Genomic DNA, 20,848 nt, shown 5'->3' with positions numbered 1-20,848 from the left:
AATTTCTACCTGCTCTAGGGATTTTGGACAGCTGTTTTCTCTGGCAGTTCATGACCTGAGGCAGAGAACACTTGGCTGTCAGTATTTGGTAGTGGAAGCCCTGTAGAAGTGTGGGAGTGACTTGCAGAAGTAGAATTATGGAAGTTCTTTGCCGTATGTTGACATAACTGACAACAGAGTTTCCAGACTACCATATCCTCTTTTAAGTGTTTTCTACCTTAAACTGGCAGTTTATTTTGTGAGATAATTTTGCAAACTCTCTGCTCTTGTTTCCATGTGTCTTAGGTGTGGGGCAGGAATGGGAGCCATCCCGGAGGCTGTTTGGAGGACTCTGCCTTGCCCTGACTCAGGCCAAGGCTCCAGAGTCCTTCTTCCTGCCCCTTTTTTGTGGAGAGAAGTATTTCACCATCCCTGCAGGCTGTTCACCCCTTCTCCTCTCTGCCACCACCCGCTCTCTGGACTTGGCTTTCATATAGGCTGATAGTTCTTTGGCTCCTCACTAATTTTCCGTTCAGTGTATATTTTTCTTTTTTATGTTGAGTCAAGATGTAAATGCTGATGTTAACATAGTTGTTATAATAGATCCTCCCATCTCAGTCTCCCGAGTTGCTGGGAGTATAGGAATGTGCCACTGCGCCTGGCTTAATTTTGCTTTTTTATTTTAAAAAAAAGGAAAAATGTGTCACCTTGCCCCATAGTTGTTTTTTTTGTTGTTGTTGTCGTTGTTTTGAGATGGAGTCTCACTCTGTCACCCAGGCTGGAATGCAGTGGCGCAATTTCGACTCCCTGCAACCTCTGCCTCCTCCCGGGTTCACGCAATTCTCCTGCCACAGCCATCGCCCGCCCCCTGACCCCAGTAGCTGGGATTACAGGTGACTGCCACCATGCCCAGCTAATTTTTGTATTGTTTTGTAGAGACAGGGTTTTACCATGTTGGCCAGGATGGTCTCAAATTCCCGACTTTAAGTGATCCACCAGCCTCGGCCGCGCAAAGTGCTGGGATTACAGGCGTGAGCCACTGTGCCCGTCCTGTCATAGTTGTTAGTTGAGAATGTATTTTCATTCTCATACCCATGAAAGAAATGCATAGGTTTTAAAAACATTCAGTAAATGACTCTGAATTCAAAGTCAATACCAAATCTACTATTTACTCATTTTTAAATGATAATTTTAAGGTAGATTTTTTTCTTACAACCTTAATTGTGATCACTTTATGGTTCTTTAATTATGGAACTTACAGGTTTCATAGTTAACTTTAAAAGTGTTTTGTTATGTTTCTCATACCCATGCCCCACCATTCCGTAAATTAGACTAGTACTTTACTCCATATTTCAGGTAAAGTATTGCTTAATAGTAACATTGATCAAGTACTTACTTTTTGGGGGAATTTTTCTAATGTTTTACACTTATAATCCTCAGAGTAACTCTATGATTTAATAATTATCCCCATTTTAAGAAAAATGAGACCCAAAGAGGTTAAGTAAACCTTTTCTAAGATTATACAGTGAGGAAGGGGTAACCCAAATAGTCTGCCTTCAGAGCTTTAACTACTACAGAGCTTTAATTACTGCTGTGCCTACAGAGGGTGTGCATACGTTCAGTCCTGTTGGGACTCTCTGTCCTGAGTGTAGGCTCACTCTGCCTTGGATGAGTGTTTGATCTGACCCCATTAGTAGTTCTGTCCCATCCCAGGCAAGGCAGTACTGTGCAGTATGTGACCTGTCCATTAAGTGCGGATATAAAGGGCAGCCTTTTGGCAATGTGCTGGAATTCTAACTGAGCCCTTATAAAATCTGATATTTTGAGTTGAATGAGTTTTCTGTCAGCTCATATTATGGCAATTAATTCTGCTATGAATAACCAAGTCCATTAAGATTATATCATCTTTTGTCTCAAAATTTTCTGGGCACCAAGTCTTCTTACATCACAGGTACCTGTGTTGGTTTAATTCATTCAGCCACCAAGTCTTATTACTTGCTGTTTCAAGCTTTCTTATTATCTGTCATAAAATGGTGGGTACTTAAACATTAAAATCGGTATATTTTAAAAATGTTTATTGATTTATTTAAAATGACAGAACCCACTATACGTTAACATAATAATATTTTTAAGAAAATAACTATATTCAAAAAATGTTTAATGTCATTAGAGGGATGGATTGTTGTACATTTTGGCATGTCTTCTTGATGTCTGGCTGTAAGAAGACAGCTGGATTCTCTGCTTCTCCATTCAAGCTGTTGCAATTTGTTGGTTTGTTTAAAGTATATGAAGAAAATTTTGCCTCACACACATATGAAACTGAAAAAGGGAGGAGTATTTATTAATAACAGCCTTTTCAGATAATTGTGGATTTTTTTATACCACACCAAACTTGATGAGGGGTAGTTTCTTAAAGGTTCATTAGTTGCAGTATAAAAATCTGAACCTATAATGAATGAACTCTCTACTCTTATAAAATCCATTGGTCTGTCTTGCACAGAATGGATCTTATGTAATGTTATTCATGGACCATTTGGAAAATATTGACTTACTGAATTAGTAGATCTTCCAAATGTTGACACATTTTCAGTATACTTGATACATTTCATTATTCAAAAGGTCACATTTGTTAATACCACTGTTCTTATCAGAAAAATAGTATTAGGAAGCTTTCAGGCTCATGTATTTCTTTTTTTTTTTTTCTTTTTCTTTTTCTTTTTTTTTTTTGAGACAGAGTCTGACTCTGTCACCCAGGCTGGAGTGCAGTCACATGATCTCAGCTCACTGCAACCTCTGCCTCCTAGGTTCAAGCAATTCTCCTGCCTCCGCCTCCTGAGTAGCTGGGATTACAGGAGTGCACCACCACACCTGGCTAAATTTTGGATTTTTAGTAGAAACGGGGTTTCACTGTGTTGGCCAGGCTGGCCTTGAACTCCTGAACTCAAGTGATCCGCCTGCCTCAGCCTCCCAAAGTGCTGGGATTGCAGGCATGAGCCATCATGCCCAGCCAAAAATGCAACTTTTAAAATAATATAATTAACTATAATTACTATCCAAAACTTACGAAGGATAAATATTTCAATCCAAATTTCAAACAGCCCCTTAAATGGACATTATACATTAGCAATTGTCTGAGTCTCTTTTTCCTTAGAAAAATTACCTTAGGTACATAAACAGAAAAGGCTTGATAAACACCTTAATTCTTACATTCCAACTTGTCTCATCAGAAAGCATCACTGGCCATCAGACGCCATTATTCATTACCAAATCACCTGCCTCAATTTCAACATGCTCTCATAGCTATGTTTTAAAGTCCAAGACATGTTACAACTAATCTTCCATCTACTGTATTTTGGGATTCTGTGTCCTGGTGACTTAACAAGGCTCCTGACCTTCAGTAGCCAATTCAAATCACAATATCAAATGGAATCTACCTGAGAAGCATCCTTGGGGCAAAATCCCTTTTGTTACATGTTGATTCTTAATAACTTCAATTATGATGATACTTACGATAATTGCAAAAGGTAAAACTTGTCATTCTTACCTAATGAGTCTGAGAGCAAGAAATTTTGTTTTGTACTGTCACAAATTAACTACCTTTCTAGGAAAGTAGAGAACAAAATGTTCAAAACAAATGCTTTATTTAGTCAATGATATGATGTATAACTAAAAAATAATAAGATTAATTTTATTTGCTATACACAAAAGTCAGTTAAGTGTCAAAATCATACTTTTAGGCCATCTCAAGGCTACAGGATATTTTCCAATCATATTAGTATGTTTATCAATGTACATATTTTTCATGGATGAATTTAATTTGTGGAAGAAAAGAGTTAATAAGAGGAAACTTCAAGTAGAGGCTATAAGTAAAAACTTAAAAAACTAGTAGAGGGCCAGAGAGATTAAGAATTTCTTACCAAGGCTGACAAATGCTACACTGATTAACTAGAAGCCACAGAAAATTTGACAAAGGTGAAGCTACGGGTTTAAGTCAAAACATTCTCTGAGGGGTCCTAAAGACCAGAGAAATATCAAAACAAGAAATAGAGTAGGAAAAAAATCCACTTATATAATCACTCAAATACCTATTATGTATTCAGCACTATGTTAGCAGTTTGCAGGAATAAAAAATTATAAAACATTGCCCAAAGAGCTTACAATATTGTTAAAGGAACAGAACACAAACGTTCTGTGTTGCTTACCATTTAAATAGTAATCCAAATAAAACATATAGGAAGGAAGGCAAGGGACAGATGGATATGGGGACAAGCGGTTGAGAAGGCTTCATAGCCAAGGCTGAACCTGAGCCAGGCCCTAAAACATAGAACTTTAACAGGCAGAAATTGAAAGGGGCATGAGCAGAGGCCAGGAGGGAAGAGAGAACATAGGTCAGTGGGGAGACTGGACAGGGCCTTGCGTGGAGCAGACAGGCGGCATCAGCCATACTTGGGAGGGTCTTAAATGCTATCCTTATATAATTTTAACTTATAAAATGTTTGTGAACATGATTAAAGTATTTTAATTTTAATCTGGAGTATGATTTAAAATGTATTTTCATAAGAAACTGTTTTAGAATTACTTAGAGGAGGAGTCAGAACAGAAAAAAATAGAGTAATTACAGTTGTGATGTTGTAAACCAGAGTGGCCCATAGACCCCTGGGGGTCCCTGACACCCTTTCAGAGGATCTTTGAGATCAAAATTATTTTCATAATACTTCTAAGATGATACTTGCTTATTTCACAGTGTTGACATTTGCACTGATGATACAAATGCAATGGTGAACAAAACTGCTAGTGTCGAGACAGTGGGACCAAAGTGTACTAATAGCATTGTATTAAAAAAAAACACACACAGCTTTATTGGGGTATAACTGATATGTAATAAACAGCATATATTTAACGTGAACAGTTTGATTAAGTTTTACATATACCTACACCCAAGAAACCATCACCACATCCAAGATGACAGACATTTTGATCATGTCCAAAAGGTTCCCAGTGTCCCTTCCTAACCTGTCTCTCCCTACACCCTCATTCTCAGACACCACTGATCTACTTTCTGTCACTGAAGGTTAGTTTGGCAGTTCTAGAATTTCATAAAAATGGAATCATATAGTAAGTACTCCTTTTTCATGCTAACACTAATCAAAGGAGGAGACAGACATAGTTAACATCAGAACAAGTAAACCCAAGGTAGAGAGGGTATTTCATCACAATAAAAGGTCACTTCACCAAGCTGATATAATAATCCCAGATGTGTATGAACCCAGTAACAGTTTCAAAATACATGAACAAAACTGACCAACCTAAAATGAGAAAAACACAAATACACAATTATAGTAGGGGGATTTCAATACCTCTGTCTCTATAATGGGTAAAACAAATATACAGAAAATCAGTAAGGATACAGGAGACTTGAACAATCAACTTGATTTAATTGACATTTATAAAACACTCCACCCAACAACAGAAAACACTATTTCCAAGTGCATATGAAATCTTTATCAAGATTGATTATATTCTGGGCCATAAAACAAGTTTCAATAATTTAAAAGGATTTAACTCATACAAAGTATGTTCTCTCACCACAACAGAATTAAATTAAAAATTCATGACAAAAAGATAGCTGAAAAATCCCCCAAAATTTGAAATTAAACATTACACTTCTAAATAATCCATAAGTCAAATAGTAAATCACAAGGAAAATTAGGAAATATTAGGCTAGTCCTTGATTATAAGTCAAGGCTGAAGAGATATGCTAAGCAACAGTGTGCAAGTAAGAGACAGGGAGGCCCAATATTAGCCTTGGTATAATTTAGTTGCTTAAAAAGAAAAGTGCCGTCTGACAGTGCATTAATGGTATGATGTGCGGGTCATGGAATGTTACAATTCCATGGATACAGGTTCTGTGTAGACTGTATCTGGGGTTCAGTTTGGGAGCCAGGCTTTAGGGCTGTTGACAAAGTAAAGGAAATTGAGAGAAGAGCAATTGGAAGGAAAAGTTAATGCTGCTGCGTCTAGGTTAAAAAAAAAAAAGATAAAGGAGAAGTTGGACAGTTTTTCTGATAAAAATAGCAATTTTTGGCAGGAAATAAACTTGTTCTCTTTAGTTATAGAAAGCAGATCTAGGACCCTCCTCTGTAAGCTAGCAGGAAGTAGATACTGATTTTATAGTAAGTGGTCAACTAGCTAGCTACTTGTCGCTCTTTTCAGGGATGGTGTAGAATAGAACTTGCTGAGAATAGATGATTTTTAAAGATTTTTCCAACTCTTGAGGTATGTGTGAGTAGACTCCAGAACAGATCACCCCACTGATCACCCTTTTTGGTTTTACAGATGTAGCACCCAAACAGGGCCTCCTGTTTCTAGCAAGACTCAAGACAGATTCCTGGGCCCACATTGACTTCAGGCATTTGACTACCCATAAGTGGCTGAACTTCATTGGGAAGAGAATCCCAACTCTCAATGCTGTCTATTTTTACACTGACAATTTTGCTTTTTTTTTTTTTTTTTTGAGACAAGGTCTTGCTCTGTCACTCAGGCACTCAGGCTGGAGTGCTGTGGTGCAAACATAGCTCACTGAAGCCTGGACCTCCCAAGCTCAAGTGATCCTCCCTTCTCAGCCTCCCAAGTAGCTGGGACCACAGGTGCATGCCACCATGCCCAGCCAATTTGTTACAAAAAAAAAAAAAAAAAAGCTTTTTGTAGAGACAGAGCCTCACCAAACATTGCCCACGCTGGTCTTGAACTCCTGGACCCAGGCAGTCCTCCCACCTCAGCCTCCCAGAGTGCTGGGATTATAGGCATGAGCCACCGCACCTGGCTGACAGTTTTGCTTTTTAAGTCATTATTACTGTTAGACAGGAGGCCAGGGAAGCCTCTCCTCAGTTTCTCATACAGTAACCTCACCCTGTAGAAAAATCTTCCTTCAGTGATTCTTTCCAAAGCAGGGCTCTAGAACAGGGTTTTTCATGTGGGGTTGGTCTGTCACCTCTTTGACAGTATATATGAAATTTCGTGTGTGCTTTTTTCTGAGGAGAAGGGGCTTTGGTATTCATTAGATTCCTGAAGGGATGTATCTATAAGATTAAGAATCACATGACCTATCTCTTCTTAGCTAAGGCAATTCTCTCTTTTTTCCTTTTTATACTGAATGGCTTTCAGCTACCTTTAGTTAAATTCTTCAGACTGAGGTGTGGTAAATTGTTCAACAAGGACCAGGTTAATTGGAAGCCTCCCCTAAGCTCCCTGGCTGGGTGCAGGGCCCTCCTGCTGTCATCTTAAAGCATTCCCTGCATATTTGTGTCAGAGCGGTTGTTACATCATATTGAAAGGCTCTGTTTATGGGATTATCACTCATTATTAGATTTGAAGGGTTGGCCTGTGTTATATTAATTTTTGTATCCCCAACACCCAGCATCATACCAGGTATATGGTAGATACTCAAAAATGTCATTGGCCTGAACTATTTTAACCATCATAAGTCAACAGATTCTTCTTTCCCTCCCAAGCAGCCAGTGTGTTCCAAGCTCTAACTCTGAGCCAGGTACTAAATTAGGCATTGAGAAAACAGGGGTAAGCGCCCAGTATGGAGCTTATAGGCTACATGCAGAGAGAACAGGATTTTTGCCACCCACTGGAACTGCCACATGTGAGCCATGTGCATTTACAGTGGTGCTGACCTTGCAAAAATTCCCCCTTCTGTGACAGACATTAATTATGTGCACGTATTCAGCCATTTTCATCACTCAAAGCAAAAATGAAAAAAAAAATGCTCTTTCTAGTCTTCCTCAAAACCATCCATTAAATTTCTCTTTAAAATCCTTTCTCTTTGAATACAGCTGTTAATGTTTTCCCTCTAAAAATAGAAAATTTAGACTGCAGTTACTGATAAAAGGAGTGTCAGCATTGAGAACGATGTTCTGCACATAGAAGTGGGGTGTTTTTTTTTTTGCTTTTATTTTTTAAAACTGAAAAGAAAACCTCATGATTAAAATAAAAATAAGGCAGAGCCATCATGCTTGGTTCACTAGTATGTTCTTTTTCTTTTCTAGCTTATAAATCTGTTTAATCACATGGATTTGGGTTTATGCGTGACCCTATTTTTCTGTGCTGCAAATGCGCCATCGGCTTCTAAAAGTATAGGCTTTTCCCAGTAGTTGACTTGGGCAGGATTTGCCCACAGAACCAGGCATATGGAGAGTCTTAAGTCCAGAGCACTATGCTGTCTCTGTTCTAAAGATCATTGCACTTAAGAAGTTCATGACTTTGGGGAGTATATTGAAAGCCATCCATGGATGTATATTTCAAAAGATGTATTTTGACACCCTCATCTGAAGACTGATCTAGTAGGTATGAGCTAAGGCTCCAGCATTGATAGTTTTAAGTAACCCCACTAATGTAGGAGAAGTCTCCATTTATGTGGTCATTGAAGTACACAAAGTTAGTAAGTTGCGTATGTACACAAATATCTGCACTGCTTAGAGGAAATACGGCTTTCTGACTTCTTCGGTTGTGTCTCAGAGATATTTGAAATAATGCCATTTCCGCTGCATTCACTGTTCTAACTGCCCAAAAAACGCTTTCCCTAAATATCAGCATAATCCTGTCTGTTTATTGTCTGTTTCCAACTCTGAAATGTAAGCTTCATCCGAGTAGGCATTTTGTCTCTTTTGTTCATTGATTCATTACAAGCTTCCAGAACAGTGCCTGGCATGTTGTAAGTAGTCAGTAAATATTTGTTGAATGATTACTATTAGTGTGGTTATTCAAATATGTTATTGGCTAAAAACATTTCTTGAACTGCCCTGGAAACCTAACCTCTTCCATCTGTAGCATTTTCCATAATAGAATATTCCAACTGCTAAATAACAGATGTGCAAGTGAAAATGGGCAGCATTACCATACGGAGAAGTTGGTTAGTTCTTGATGGATTGCAACTTTATTTCAAAACAGGATGTGAAATGGTCTGACTTCGGGTTTCCTGGAAGAAATGGACAGGAAAGTACATTGTGGATTGGCTCCTTGGGAGCCCACACACCCTGTCATCTGGACTCCTATGGTTGTAACTTGGTATTCCAGGTACAAGGAAGGTAATGTGTGTGTGTGTGTGTGTGTGTGTGTGTGGAACGCATGTGTGCATGCATGCAATAGGGGTGGCAGAGAGAATAGGGCAATACCCCAAGGTATAGTCCCAGCCCCATCCTGTCAGCCTGCCTCATGATTAGGGCAGACCTCTTAACCTCTGGTTTTGGTTTCTCCTCTGTGAAATGAGGACAGTTAAAATGGTGGTTTACAGGTGCATGCCTTGTCATGATCAGGATTGTCTTCAGAGAGTTTATTCTACAACTCTGAGATTCCACTCCCAGGTCAGCTAGACAGCTCTCTGCTTGGTCTTTTTTTTTTTTTTTTTTTGTAAATTAGAGACATTTGAGACAGTCTTGCTCTGTTGCCCAGGCTGGGGTGCAATGGCATGATCATAGCTCCTGGACCTCAAGCCATCCTCCTGCCGCAGCCTCTCAAGTATCTAGGACTACAGGTGTGTGCCAGTATGCCCAGCTAATTTAAAAAACTTTTTATTTAGAGATGGAGTCTTTCTATGTTGCCCAAGATAGTCTCAAATTCCTGGCCTCAAGCCATAGTCCTGCCTTGGCCTCTCAAAGTCCTGGTGTGAGCCACTATGCCCAGCCTATGCTTAGCTTTTCTTTTTTACATAAGAGTTTGTAGTTTTCAAACTTTTATTTAAAAATGGGAACACCCTTTCTTCAAATCTAAATAAATAAGAGCAGAGCAGTTTGTTGAAAGGAAGAGGCTTCACTGTTGCCCTCAAGCTCCTCTCCAAGGGATGCCAGCGATCCTGGTTTGAAAAATACTGGACGCTTTCAACTCTAAATTTTAGTTTGTGCCTACCTGACACAATACAGTGTATTGTTACCTTAGGTCAGTTTTTGTCTCCATCTATCTGTGGACTCTAGAAGATACGAGGGATAGGCAGTGCTTTTGATATACCTGGTTTCTGGAGTTCTATGAGAGTCTAAGTGTTTGTGCCACTTGGAGAATGTACTCAGATGTATGTGCAGCCTTATTTTCCCCTAATTAATGATGCCCCAGTCTATTCTCCTGGTCATGTGGGACATTTACAGGGCAGCACAGAGAGTAAAACAGAAAAGGTCATGTGCAAGTTCTCAGACCTATTAGATGTGAAAAGGATTATGAGCAGATTCAGGAGAAACAGTCAGTATGTCTGTGGATACATTTCACATGTGAAGAACTCTGAGAATTACAGAATGGTAGAAGTTAGTCCATTCTCTGATGCATTCCGTCTTTATTAAAGGGCATAGAATGTGTCAGGTACATAGCTACACGCTGTGGATGCAAGAGTCAATCAAATGAGTGTGGTCTCTATCCTTGTGGAGTTAACAGGCTGAAACCTTAAACTTGGTAAGAGAGACAACATTTTAAGTAGCTGCTGTCCATGTGTTCTGAATTGGAAACAAGCCAAAGAAATTCAAGTTGGAAAAACATCAAAAAATACCTGAATTCTCTCTATGATATAAAGTTAATATCACTTTATTTTAACTTTGTAATAAGACATTTTCTGGCCTTATGTAACTCTGGAATAATAAAATAGCTTTAGTAAATATCCATTGAGTATCCTTCTGTACAGGGACCATGTGTTACAGTAGGTACAGAGGTGAGGGAGTAAGACACCCTCTCTATGATGGTAGTTTACAGCCAGAGTGCAAGGCAAGCCGACAGACATCCATGATACAAGGCAGAATGCCCATGCTCTAGAGGAAGGTTTCACAGAGCTGTGGGACTAAAAAGTAGAAGAGATCATGTTCCTGTTGGAAAGATCAGGGAAGATTTCACAGAGGAGCTGCCATTTGTGGTGGGCCTTGAAGGATGGATAAGTGCTCAAAAGACCCAGATGGGAAGGGCGGAGGGACCCTGAGAAAGCATGGGGTGTAGAGAGGACCCCTTGAGTTGTCCAGTATATGTTGTGCATTGGAGACAGAGGGAGTAGACCAGAAAGGCAGGTAGGTTGAGTCCCCAGGGTCTTGACTTCCAGGCAGACACTGTTATTCTCTGTTCTTTCAGCATCCAGAACCATGAGAAGTTTTTAAAGCAGGAGATCACATGATGATTGAATACCTTTTCTAATAGAAGGATTCATGCATTTTACATTTTTTAACCCAAACAAAGCAGATTGGATGGGATGGTTATCATTATGGCTATTCCTTTGGGAAATATTGCTGTGGTGCAGGGGAAGGAACTGGGATCTGGAGAAGCCAGGAGATCTGTGACCTAGCTCTGAATCCACCACTACCCCAGTGAGTGACACTGGGCAAGCTCTGAGTCTTTCTGCCACTACTTTGGAAATGAAATTAGACGATGATCTCTTCAGAGCCCTTCCAACTCTAACATTCGAAGCATATCAATACTGAAATCTGCTTTCAAACTAATCATACAGTGGAATGGAGCAGCTCTTAAAGCTTAAATTAAGTTAAAGCTTTAAGATTAGGCAAACAGCTTTTGAACCTCAATGGTTTTTAAGCTGATGGCTGTGTAAATTGATAGGCTCCCTTATAGCTCCGAAATGAATTTTTTTTTTTTTTTTTAGATACAAGGTTTTGCTTTGTCACCCAGGCTGGAGTGCAGTGGCACAATCATAGCTCACTGCTTCCTCGAACTCCTGGGCTCAAACAATCCTCCCACCTCAGCCTCCTGAGTAGCTGGGACTACAGGCACACACCATCACACCTGGCTAATTTTTTAAGAAAATTTTTTATGGGGATGAGGTATTGCTATGTTTCCCAGGCTCCGAGGTTGGTCTCTATCCTGGCCTCAAGCATTCCTTCTGCCTCGGCCTCCCAAAGTGCTGAGGTTACAGGCAGTGAGCCACCACACATGGCTTGAATGTAAATGTTTACTGAAGAGTAAAGAATTTCACTATTTCTATAAAACCTTCAAATTTCCAAAGCAAAATAAGACTTCAGCATATACTTCTTAGTTCGAAAACGGCAGCCGCTGTTTCTTGGTTCTGAAAGGACTTGATAGCCCCATTCTAACAACTGCAAGGGGTCACTAGAGGGCTTTGGGCTTCTTTTCTCAGAACTAGGTTTTTCCCTCTTTTCTCTTTGCCTCCCCATCTAGACATCTAGATGTCTGGGTCTCATTTTTTTCTCATACTTCTCTCGCTTTTGCCTCAGATGTCTTCCCTCTATTGGCATAAAGCATAGGTGTGTCTAGTGTTTTGTGAGTTAGAATTTATTACCTCCATTTTCAAAACTGTTTTAAGTGACAAACATTTTACAGTTTTCTTTGAAAATTCCTATATTATACTGCTTTATTTATGTGGCATTATTTGTGCATGTCCACTCCCTAATGGATTAACTTAACAAATGTTTAACTTAAGGAATTTATAACCCAAACAGGGAGAAGTCTGGAAACTATTTGGTGGATAGAACTATGAGTGTTTGCTCTGAATAAGATAAGAATACAGATATTTGAAAGGGTGGGGGTTATTGTGAATAGCTCTAGAGTCAGGGATGAAAACTATTTATGAGAAGGCAGACTTTGATTTGAGATAAGAAAGAATGATCTTATGAACTAGATTCTGTCCCAGCAATGTAAGAGGCTGCCTCATGGATGTCCTGAGACATCCATGAGTCAGCCCCTTAGTTGCTACACAACCTTCCACCCGGTATCTGCAGAGGGATTCTAGCGCTGAGTCAGAGATGGACAGGTGACCACTGATGGTGCCTGTATTCCCTTAGGGATTGAATTTAAACAAGTAAAAATGAACACTTAGCTTTTGCCTTCTTCCATGTTTTGTCTTAAGGTCAGAGTACTAACTTGTATCTTTTTTTTTTTTTTTTAATTAGGAAACGATGGCATCTCTTTCCTCCTGAAGATACTCCTTTCCTTTATCCAACTAGAATCCCTTATGAAGAATCTAGTGTGTTCAGTAAAATCAATGTTGTCAATCCTGATTTAAAGCGTTTTCCTCAGTTCCGGAAAGCTCAAAGACATACGGTTATACTGAGCCCAGGACAGGTAATAGGGCTTTAAAACATTAATGACCTGCCAGGGGACACCACAGCTGTAACTCTCTCAAGTCCTTATGCTGTGTGCTTCCCCTCCCCGCGCAGTGCAAATGAGAATGTCTTCCTTCCCTCTGCTCTGCTGTTGGAAGGTAGCTTCCCCGGTTGTAGGCTTCAGACACAGACACCTCTGCTTCACAGGTCCTGGAAAGGAAATGGCAAGAGGGAACACAGCTCCTCCTATTGGTAAAGAGGAGAATGGACTTTGGAGGAAGACAGTCTACAAGAGTCATTTTCATTTAGGTCAGGAGAAAATGTTCAAGGCATGGGTACTCGAGCATCTCTGGAACATTTAATCACAGTTAGTATCTGTTCAATTATGATAGAACTGAACCCAGACACATAAACACAGGTCGGAATGCCTCCAGGTGTGGGCCAACGGGCAGAAGGAACCGAGAATGTTTGCTTTTAAGCAAAAATGGATGTTGTTTTCATAAATTACTAACTCTGAAACATTTCCAAAGGTATTGTACATAGTGCTGCTTCCCAGTGAGGAAAATTTCCTTTTCAACATTGGCACTTGCTGTCTGATATTTCATTAATAATTTGAAAGGTTTTCTTAGTCACTTAAGAAGACTTTATTCTCTCGATTATCCCTCTCCCTTGCCTGTCTTCCATCCATTGTACCCGTCTCACTCGCTCTTTTCCTGCTTCCTTCACTCAAGTACTATCAACTCAAACAATTTCACTTGACTGAGTTGCCTCAACCTGTTAGTCACTCTGCATTCCCCTCTCCCCACAGCCCCTGACAACAACTAATCTTTTTCTATCTCTAGATTTGCCCATTCTGGACATTTCACACAGTGCAATATTATAATACAGGGCCTTCTGTGTCTGACTTCTTTCACATAGCATAATGTATTCAAGGGTCATCCACATCGTAGAATGTTACTAGCACTTCATTTCTTTTTTATGGCTGAATAATATTCCATTGTATGGATATACAACATTTTGTTTATCTGTTCATCAGTTGATGGACATTTGGGTTGTTTCTGCTTTGTTGGCTGTTAAAAGTAATGCTACTTTGAACATTCATGTACAAGTTTTGTGTGTACATATGTTTTCAATACTCTTGGGTATACCTAGGAGTAGAATTGCTGGGTTATATGGTAACCCTGTGTTTAAATTTTTGAGGAGTTGTCAAACTATTTTCCATAGCAGCTGTACTATTTTGCATTCCCACCAGCATTGTATGAGGGTTCCAATTTCTTTATATCTTTCCCAACACTTGTTTTGCTTTTTTAATCATTATTTTTACAGCCATTCCAGAGAGTGTGAAGTGGTTGCCAATTCATTTTCTCTTCTGTGTTTAATAGCCAAATTTGAGTGATTGGTTTTGCCTATTGTATCAGTTTTCCTTACATCCTATCCATTCTTTAATCCACTCAAACCCAGCTCTTTCTGTCACCACTTTACTGAAACTTTACTCTGATAGGACATGCATAACCTACTAATGACTATCAAGTGGCCTTTTATAGTTTCCAGTTTTCCTGAAAGGATCTCTCTTTCTATTTCCCAGTCCTGCCTTGTTCATAGCAAATACCAGTAGTTTCCTAATGTGAAGCCCAAAAGCTTCACATCATTTCCATCTACTCTGCTCTTAATAGGAAATCTCATACTGAGTCTGGATAGATGCCATCCTTCTTGACTCTGCCCATTGCTTTTGTTTATTATACCTTCCTATTTATATCTTAACATTTAATAAGTGGACCTTTGCAAGTATCTCCTGTCCTTCTCAGACTCTCTCGATACCACTATTTTAACCATCCCCCTACTTAGAATTTCTCAACAACTCCTAGTGCCTACCAGATAAAATCTAGATTCTTATTCTGAAGTCCGCTGTCCCTAAACTAATTCCCCTACCTTATCTCCCATTATTCCCTCTGTGATAGTAAGACTGACCTACTTGCTATCTTCTGTAGTCCTACCTCCCTCACCTGTACCTCTTATCCTTCCTGGCATGTCCTCATTCTTTCTGTGTCTAAATTCTCTCCTAGCCCGGGTTCAAATCACACTTCCTCCATCCATGTTGCCCCTGACCTCCCTAGTTCATGCCTGTTTCACCCACCTCTGAAATTCTCAAACACCATTGTCCCCTGATTTACCACTTCTATAATGCCACCTTTCTATACTTTATCTTCTCATTGGCTAGATTTTGAGCTGTGAGAAAACAGCAGCCATGTCCTATGTGTTTTACCTATGCCCTTTCTCAGAATGCATGCAACTATTTTGTGACGGAAAGGAGGAAAAATTAGAATCTCAGAATCATGTACTAAGATTTAGGTGCAGACAAAGAAGGCCCAGGATTAAAGAGAATAGAGATGCTGGCAGTATCCTTTGTAGAACATGTGAACTTGTCAATAAAAAAGGAATAAAAGGAAAAAAGGTTTGCGGGGTTTTTTTTCTTACTTTACTTTTCTCCAGCAATATTATTGTGAATTCATTTGTATTCCTTTTTTTCCTAGCAGCCTCAATTAGGGTCTGATTCTGACATAAAAATGAAACGTCCTGTTCTTGTGCTAACCATTCTTTGTTTGGTTTTCAGGTTCTCTTTGTTCCCAGACACTGGTGGCATTACGTAGAATCCATTGATCCTGTCACTGTCAGTATAAACTCATGGATTGAACTGGTACTTTTTCGTTGTTTTTTTTTTTTTTTAAGTAAGTGCAAATCATGCTTTTAAAAGATATATAAGGTCTGGCTGTACAACTGGGTAATTAATTTTTTTTAACCAATGCTTCAGTATTTTTTTTGTTGCAGTGCACTATAACATATGCATTCTGTCTTCTGTTAATGGATGTTTAGGTTGGAAATTGGAATTTTAGTGGTGTGCCACTCTCTTTCTTTTAAGGACACAGAATGTGCCTGATGCTGGCATGCAGGGTCCTTTCCCTTGACCAGTGTTGTTAGGAAAATTGTATTGGGCCTGGCCAGATTTGCCGATATGTGTCCCTTGTTGCCGCTCCTCTTTCACACCATCTGGGCTGGAAATACCTGCTTCTTGGTTCAGGGTCATTACTAATTGCAGAATTCTGTCTTGGCTTCTACATATTCTCAAAGCGGAGTCTTTCTTTCAGTGCTAGGTTTTTATCATTTCATTTCTGCCAGAAGCCTTTCCCTCTGATGTGTTAAGCTTAATCCTGGTTGCCTGCTCTATTTGACAATTAGAATAGCTGCTTGTTATGCTCAAGTCTGTCTCTTCAACTGGGGCCTTAATTGCAGCTGCCTCTCTTTAACCAGAGGCCCTGACTGCATCTCTGCTCTCCTTGACCTGAAGCCTGGATTGCATCTCTCTGCTCTGTTTGACAGCCGTATCCTCTCCCTAGTCTAGTTTTTCCTATCCTTTGCTAATAGGAATGGCTTTGGAATCAGTGGAACAGAAGGAATATTGTTACAGAAAGCTATGTTGTGTGGGCTTAGTGAAGAGTTGTAGCCCTTGAGGCTTAAGTGAGAGGTATGGCAGGAGATCAGTAGCGTCACAGAAATTTCGCCTATAGCATGCTGAACTGGAGTTGCAGCAGATGTCAAGGTAGAATCCATGGAGAACTTCCACTCCCAATGCCAAAGTCATATCTACAATAGCCCTGACAGGTGCTTCACCTCCCAAGGAAGTTCGCTTGTTGTTAAAGAGTAGAGCTGTCATCTTTTTAAAATATTTGAAAATACCTCCAAGTTTTTCCATAATCTTTTCTTCTTCCATGCTCAAAACCTCTTACTTTCTTTAATGGGGTGTTTTTATGGGTGATTTTTTCCTTTTTCCAGACTTTTTACCATTCTGGCCATAGACTTTGGAATCAGGCAACTTTAAGATACAGGTTACCTTTGTTAGCTGTCTAACATAGATAATTACTTAATCTCTTCAAGCCTCCATTTTCTTGTAAAATGAGGATTATAATTGAACCCACCTCAGTAGAGTAATTGGACAACACATTGTAAAAGCATCTAATATAGTGCGTGGCATATGGGAAGTGTTTAAAAAGTAGAAATTGCTATGAGGAGGAGGGAGAGCTATTATGTCAAGAATAGTTCTCTTAATATATAGTGCCTAAAACTGAATATCAGTAGGCCTTATTTGGTAGAGTATAAGATTTCTACCCCACATGATCTCGATCCTAAATATCTCCAGTGCTGCTTGTAATATTGGGTTAGTTTTTTAAGTAATCTCATCTCACTTTAGTTTCATATTCAACTTTAAAATATCTGTGTTTTTTTTTTCACATGATCTGCTGTCAGGCAGGTTGAATCCTATCCTGTACCTATAAAGCTGATTTTAATTCTAAATCCAGTATTTTACAGTCATCCCTGTTAATTTTCATCATATTGGTTTGGTTGAGCATTCCAGCTTGACAAGATAATTTTAAATTTGGGTCTTATCTGTCATTTTAGTGAAACTTCAAGCTGGCCTGTGCCCTTTTGATATGTCCCCGTTAATTAGACTTTGAGTGTATCCTGGCTTTCTGGCACAGGAAGATATCCCAGGATACCCTTTCTCCTTTAGTGCCCCACACTTGGAAGTCAATCATTTCTCCAGGTAGCCACAGTTCTTTTTGTAGGAAATGGCATTTAGAAACTGAGATCTCAGCTCTAAATCTGTTCATTGCTCCTGGGTGTCAGTGTTTCTAGGCTCTTTCAGTGATGTAGCTAGAATGTGAGATAGATAGATAGATAGATATTGATGTATTTATATTTCTAATTCATGTGTTTAAAAAATATATCTAGACAGGTAATATGCTGACGTCATAACAAGGCTTAAGGGAGGCATGTCTCACACATGAGCATGACACCCAATCATCAGACTTATGAACTATAAAAGTATCTAATTCAAGTTTAACATGATAGAATTTTTTATTTGTTTCTGTATTTTTATCTCTTCTCTTAACACTGAAAATCTGGGTCCTTAAAAACAGTAACATAAGGCCGGGCACGGTGGCTTACGCCTGTAATCCCAGCACTTTGGGAGGCCGAGGTGGGTGGATCATGAGGTCAAAAGATCGAGACCATCCTGGCCAACATGGTGAAACCCCATCTCTACTAAAAATGCAAAAATTAGCTGGGCATAGTGGCACGCACCTGTAATCCCAGCTATTCGGGAGGCTGAGGCAGGAGAATCGCTTGAACCAGGGAGACAGAAGTTGCAGTGAGCCGAGATCAAGTCACTGCACTCTGGCCTGGCAACAGAGCGAGTCTCTGTCTCAAAAAAAAAAAAAAAGAAAAAAAGAAAACCAGTAACATATTTACTTGCTTGCTGTATCCAGCAATATATTTTTTAAGATATCAAATTTGGCCGGGCGCGGTGGCTCACACCTATAATCCCGGCACTTTGGGAGGCCGAGGTGGGCAGATCACATGGTCAGGAGATCGAGACCATCCTGGCCAACATGGTGAAACCCCTTCTCTACTAAAAAAATACAAAAAATTAGCCGGGCATGGTGGCGCATGCCTGTAGTTCCAGCTACTCAGGAGGCTGAGGCAGGGGAGTCACTTGAACCTAGGAGGTGGAGGTTGCAGTGAGCTGAGATCGCGCCATTGCACTCCAGCCTGGTGACAGAACAAGACTCCATCTCAAAAAAAGAAAAAGATGTCAAATTTATGTTTCCAAAATTCAAATAGTAATATTACTACTAACCATAAAGCTTGCAAGTAAAAATTAAGATTTCTTTGCAATTCTTTTTATTATTAGACTGTATCTATCACTAAGAGGGATAGATACAAAGTCCTTTATTCAGGAGTCATTGTGAAGGAATTCTTTTCATTTATGGTTATTTTACTAATTGGATATTTAGTTAAGTTCATTTGTTTCAGTTTGTTTTCAATTTTAGGATTTACCTTTTTAAAATTTTGATCTAATTTAATATTTTGAATATGTAGAACATTTAACTTGTCAAAACTATGTTAAAAGTTATACTCAGGGAAGTCTGCCTTTCATCCCTGTTCCATCCACTCCATTTTTCCCAACCTTTATAGAGATCCATTTTTATTCATTTCTGGTTTATCATTTCCAGTGTTTCTTGTAAACATATATATGTATATCTATATATAAAAGTAAATGAATAGATATATTTATATATGTAAATAAGTATATAAACAGTCTTATATGTACAAAGTACATAAGCATATAAATACGTCTTTACTTATTTATTTATATACTTATTCAAATATATTTTAAATTTTCTATCCTTTATTCCACAGAAAGTAATAAACTATAGTGTTTTATACCTTGCTTTTTTCAACAATAATATCTTGAATTTCACTACATAATAGTACAGAGAAATATTCATATTTTTCTTCAACCACTGTCTAGTACTTCACTGTATGGGTGCTCTACTGTTCATTAGTTCCTTTAAGGATAGATGTTTGGGTTGTTTCCAGTCTTTTGTAATTACAAATAATGCCACTGAATAACCTTGTGCATATGTTGTTTTATATTTGTTGAAGTGTGTCTTTGGGGGAGATCTTAACAATGGATTTGCCATGTCATAGGGTAAATGTATCTTTAATTTTGTTAGGTTTTGCCAAATTCAGCTTCACTGTGATTGTGCCATTTTGCATTTCCATTAGTAGTATGTGAAAGTGCTTGTTTCCTCCACAGCCTCACCAACAAAATCTGTTGTTGAACTTTATTGTTTTTGAGTCATAATTAGAAACCAAGGTCATATGACCCTTTCCAGGTCATAAAGGAATTCACCAATGTTTTGTGTTAGAATTTAGATTGTTTCATGTTTTTTGCATTTCGATCTCTTATCCATTTGGAAGTTTTTCACTAGGATATAGTATAAGTTTGAGATCTAATTTTATCTTTTCCAAAATGGTAATAGGATTGTCAGGACCATCATTTATTTTACAGTCTGTTTTCCCTTCATGATTTGAAATGTCTGTTTAATCATATACTAGATACCTGAACATATCTGGGTCTATTTTGTCCATTGGTCTTTCTGCCTATTTATTTAGTGAGGTCTTATGTTTTAACATCAGTAGGACTAACCATTGCTTTGTTTTGCAGGGTTTTTCTGGCTATTCTTGCCTCTGTTTTTTTAATGTGTTCTTTAAAATCAGCTTGTCTAGCTTTAGGAAAAAAAAAAAACCTTTTGATGTTTTTTTTTTGATCCATATTAAATTTTATCTGAGCTTTATGATGTTGAATTGTTCTGTCCACAAATTAGGTGCCTTTCCATGTATCCAAGTCCAGTTTTGTTTTTGTTTTTGTTTTTACAGCTGTGTTTTAAAGTTTTCCTCACATAAGCTTTGCACATTTCTTTTAAATGTTTATTCCTAAATACAGTAGTATCTCCTTATCCTCGGGGGATATATTCCAAGATCCCCAGTGGATTACTGAAACCCCGAGTATTACCAAACCCGATTGTAATCAGTCAACACTTTTCTGTTCATGCCTTCCACCTACAAATGTAATGTCTTAACTAAGATGCAAACTTAATCCATTTTAACTAAGCACTTATGTGCTGTGGCTGCAGCTTTTGCAGTTTGAGGTGTGATAGCAAAACTACCATAATTTTTTCTCTTGACAGTTTTGTAGATAGAAGATTTCTTCTTACCATAGACCTTAGTAACCTCAGCATGCTGGTTTTCTTTCTCCTTATTAAGTCAAGAACTTTCACCTTTTCACTTAAAGGAAGCACTTTATGCCTTGTCTTTGGCATATCCAAATTGCCGGCATCACAACTCTTGTACTTTGGGGCTATTATTAAGTAAAATAAGGGTTCCTTGCATATAGGCACTGCAAATACCATGACAGTGATCTGATCACT

General features: G+C 38.8%; 1 protein-coding gene and 1 non-coding gene across 6 annotated transcripts in view; one reads left to right on the top strand and one right to left on the bottom strand.

Annotated features, from left to right (window-relative positions):
• Positions 1–20,848, top strand: part of HSPBAP1 (HSPB1 associated protein 1) — a 70,241-nt gene that overhangs the window by 23,622 nt on the left and 25,771 nt on the right. For all 5 annotated transcript variants that reach the window (XR_010111455.1, XR_010111456.1, XM_034957188.3 and 2 more), the window contains 3 exons: positions 8,935–9,071; positions 12,867–13,038; positions 15,631–15,714. Coding sequence is in view for 3 of the 5 variants with exons in the window: in XM_034957188.3 (XP_034813079.2) it covers positions 8,935–9,071; positions 12,867–13,038; positions 15,631–15,714 (393 nt within the window). In the remaining 2 variants the exon portion in view is untranslated. The remainder of the gene's footprint in view (positions 1–8,934; positions 9,072–12,866; positions 13,039–15,630; positions 15,715–20,848) is intronic.
• On the bottom strand, positions 17,798–17,901 carry LOC112439497 (small nucleolar RNA U13). Its single transcript, XR_003027771.1, has one exon. It is a non-coding gene; the product is annotated as a small nucleolar RNA U13 (small nucleolar RNA).

This window comes from Pan paniscus, chromosome 2, assembly GCF_029289425.2.
Source record: "Pan paniscus chromosome 2, NHGRI_mPanPan1-v2.0_pri, whole genome shotgun sequence".
NCBI classification, from domain to species: Eukaryota; Metazoa; Chordata; class Mammalia; order Primates; family Hominidae; genus Pan; species Pan paniscus.
The sequence above is the reverse complement of the archived record's forward strand: the minus strand, read 5'-3'. Positions and strand labels throughout refer to the sequence as shown.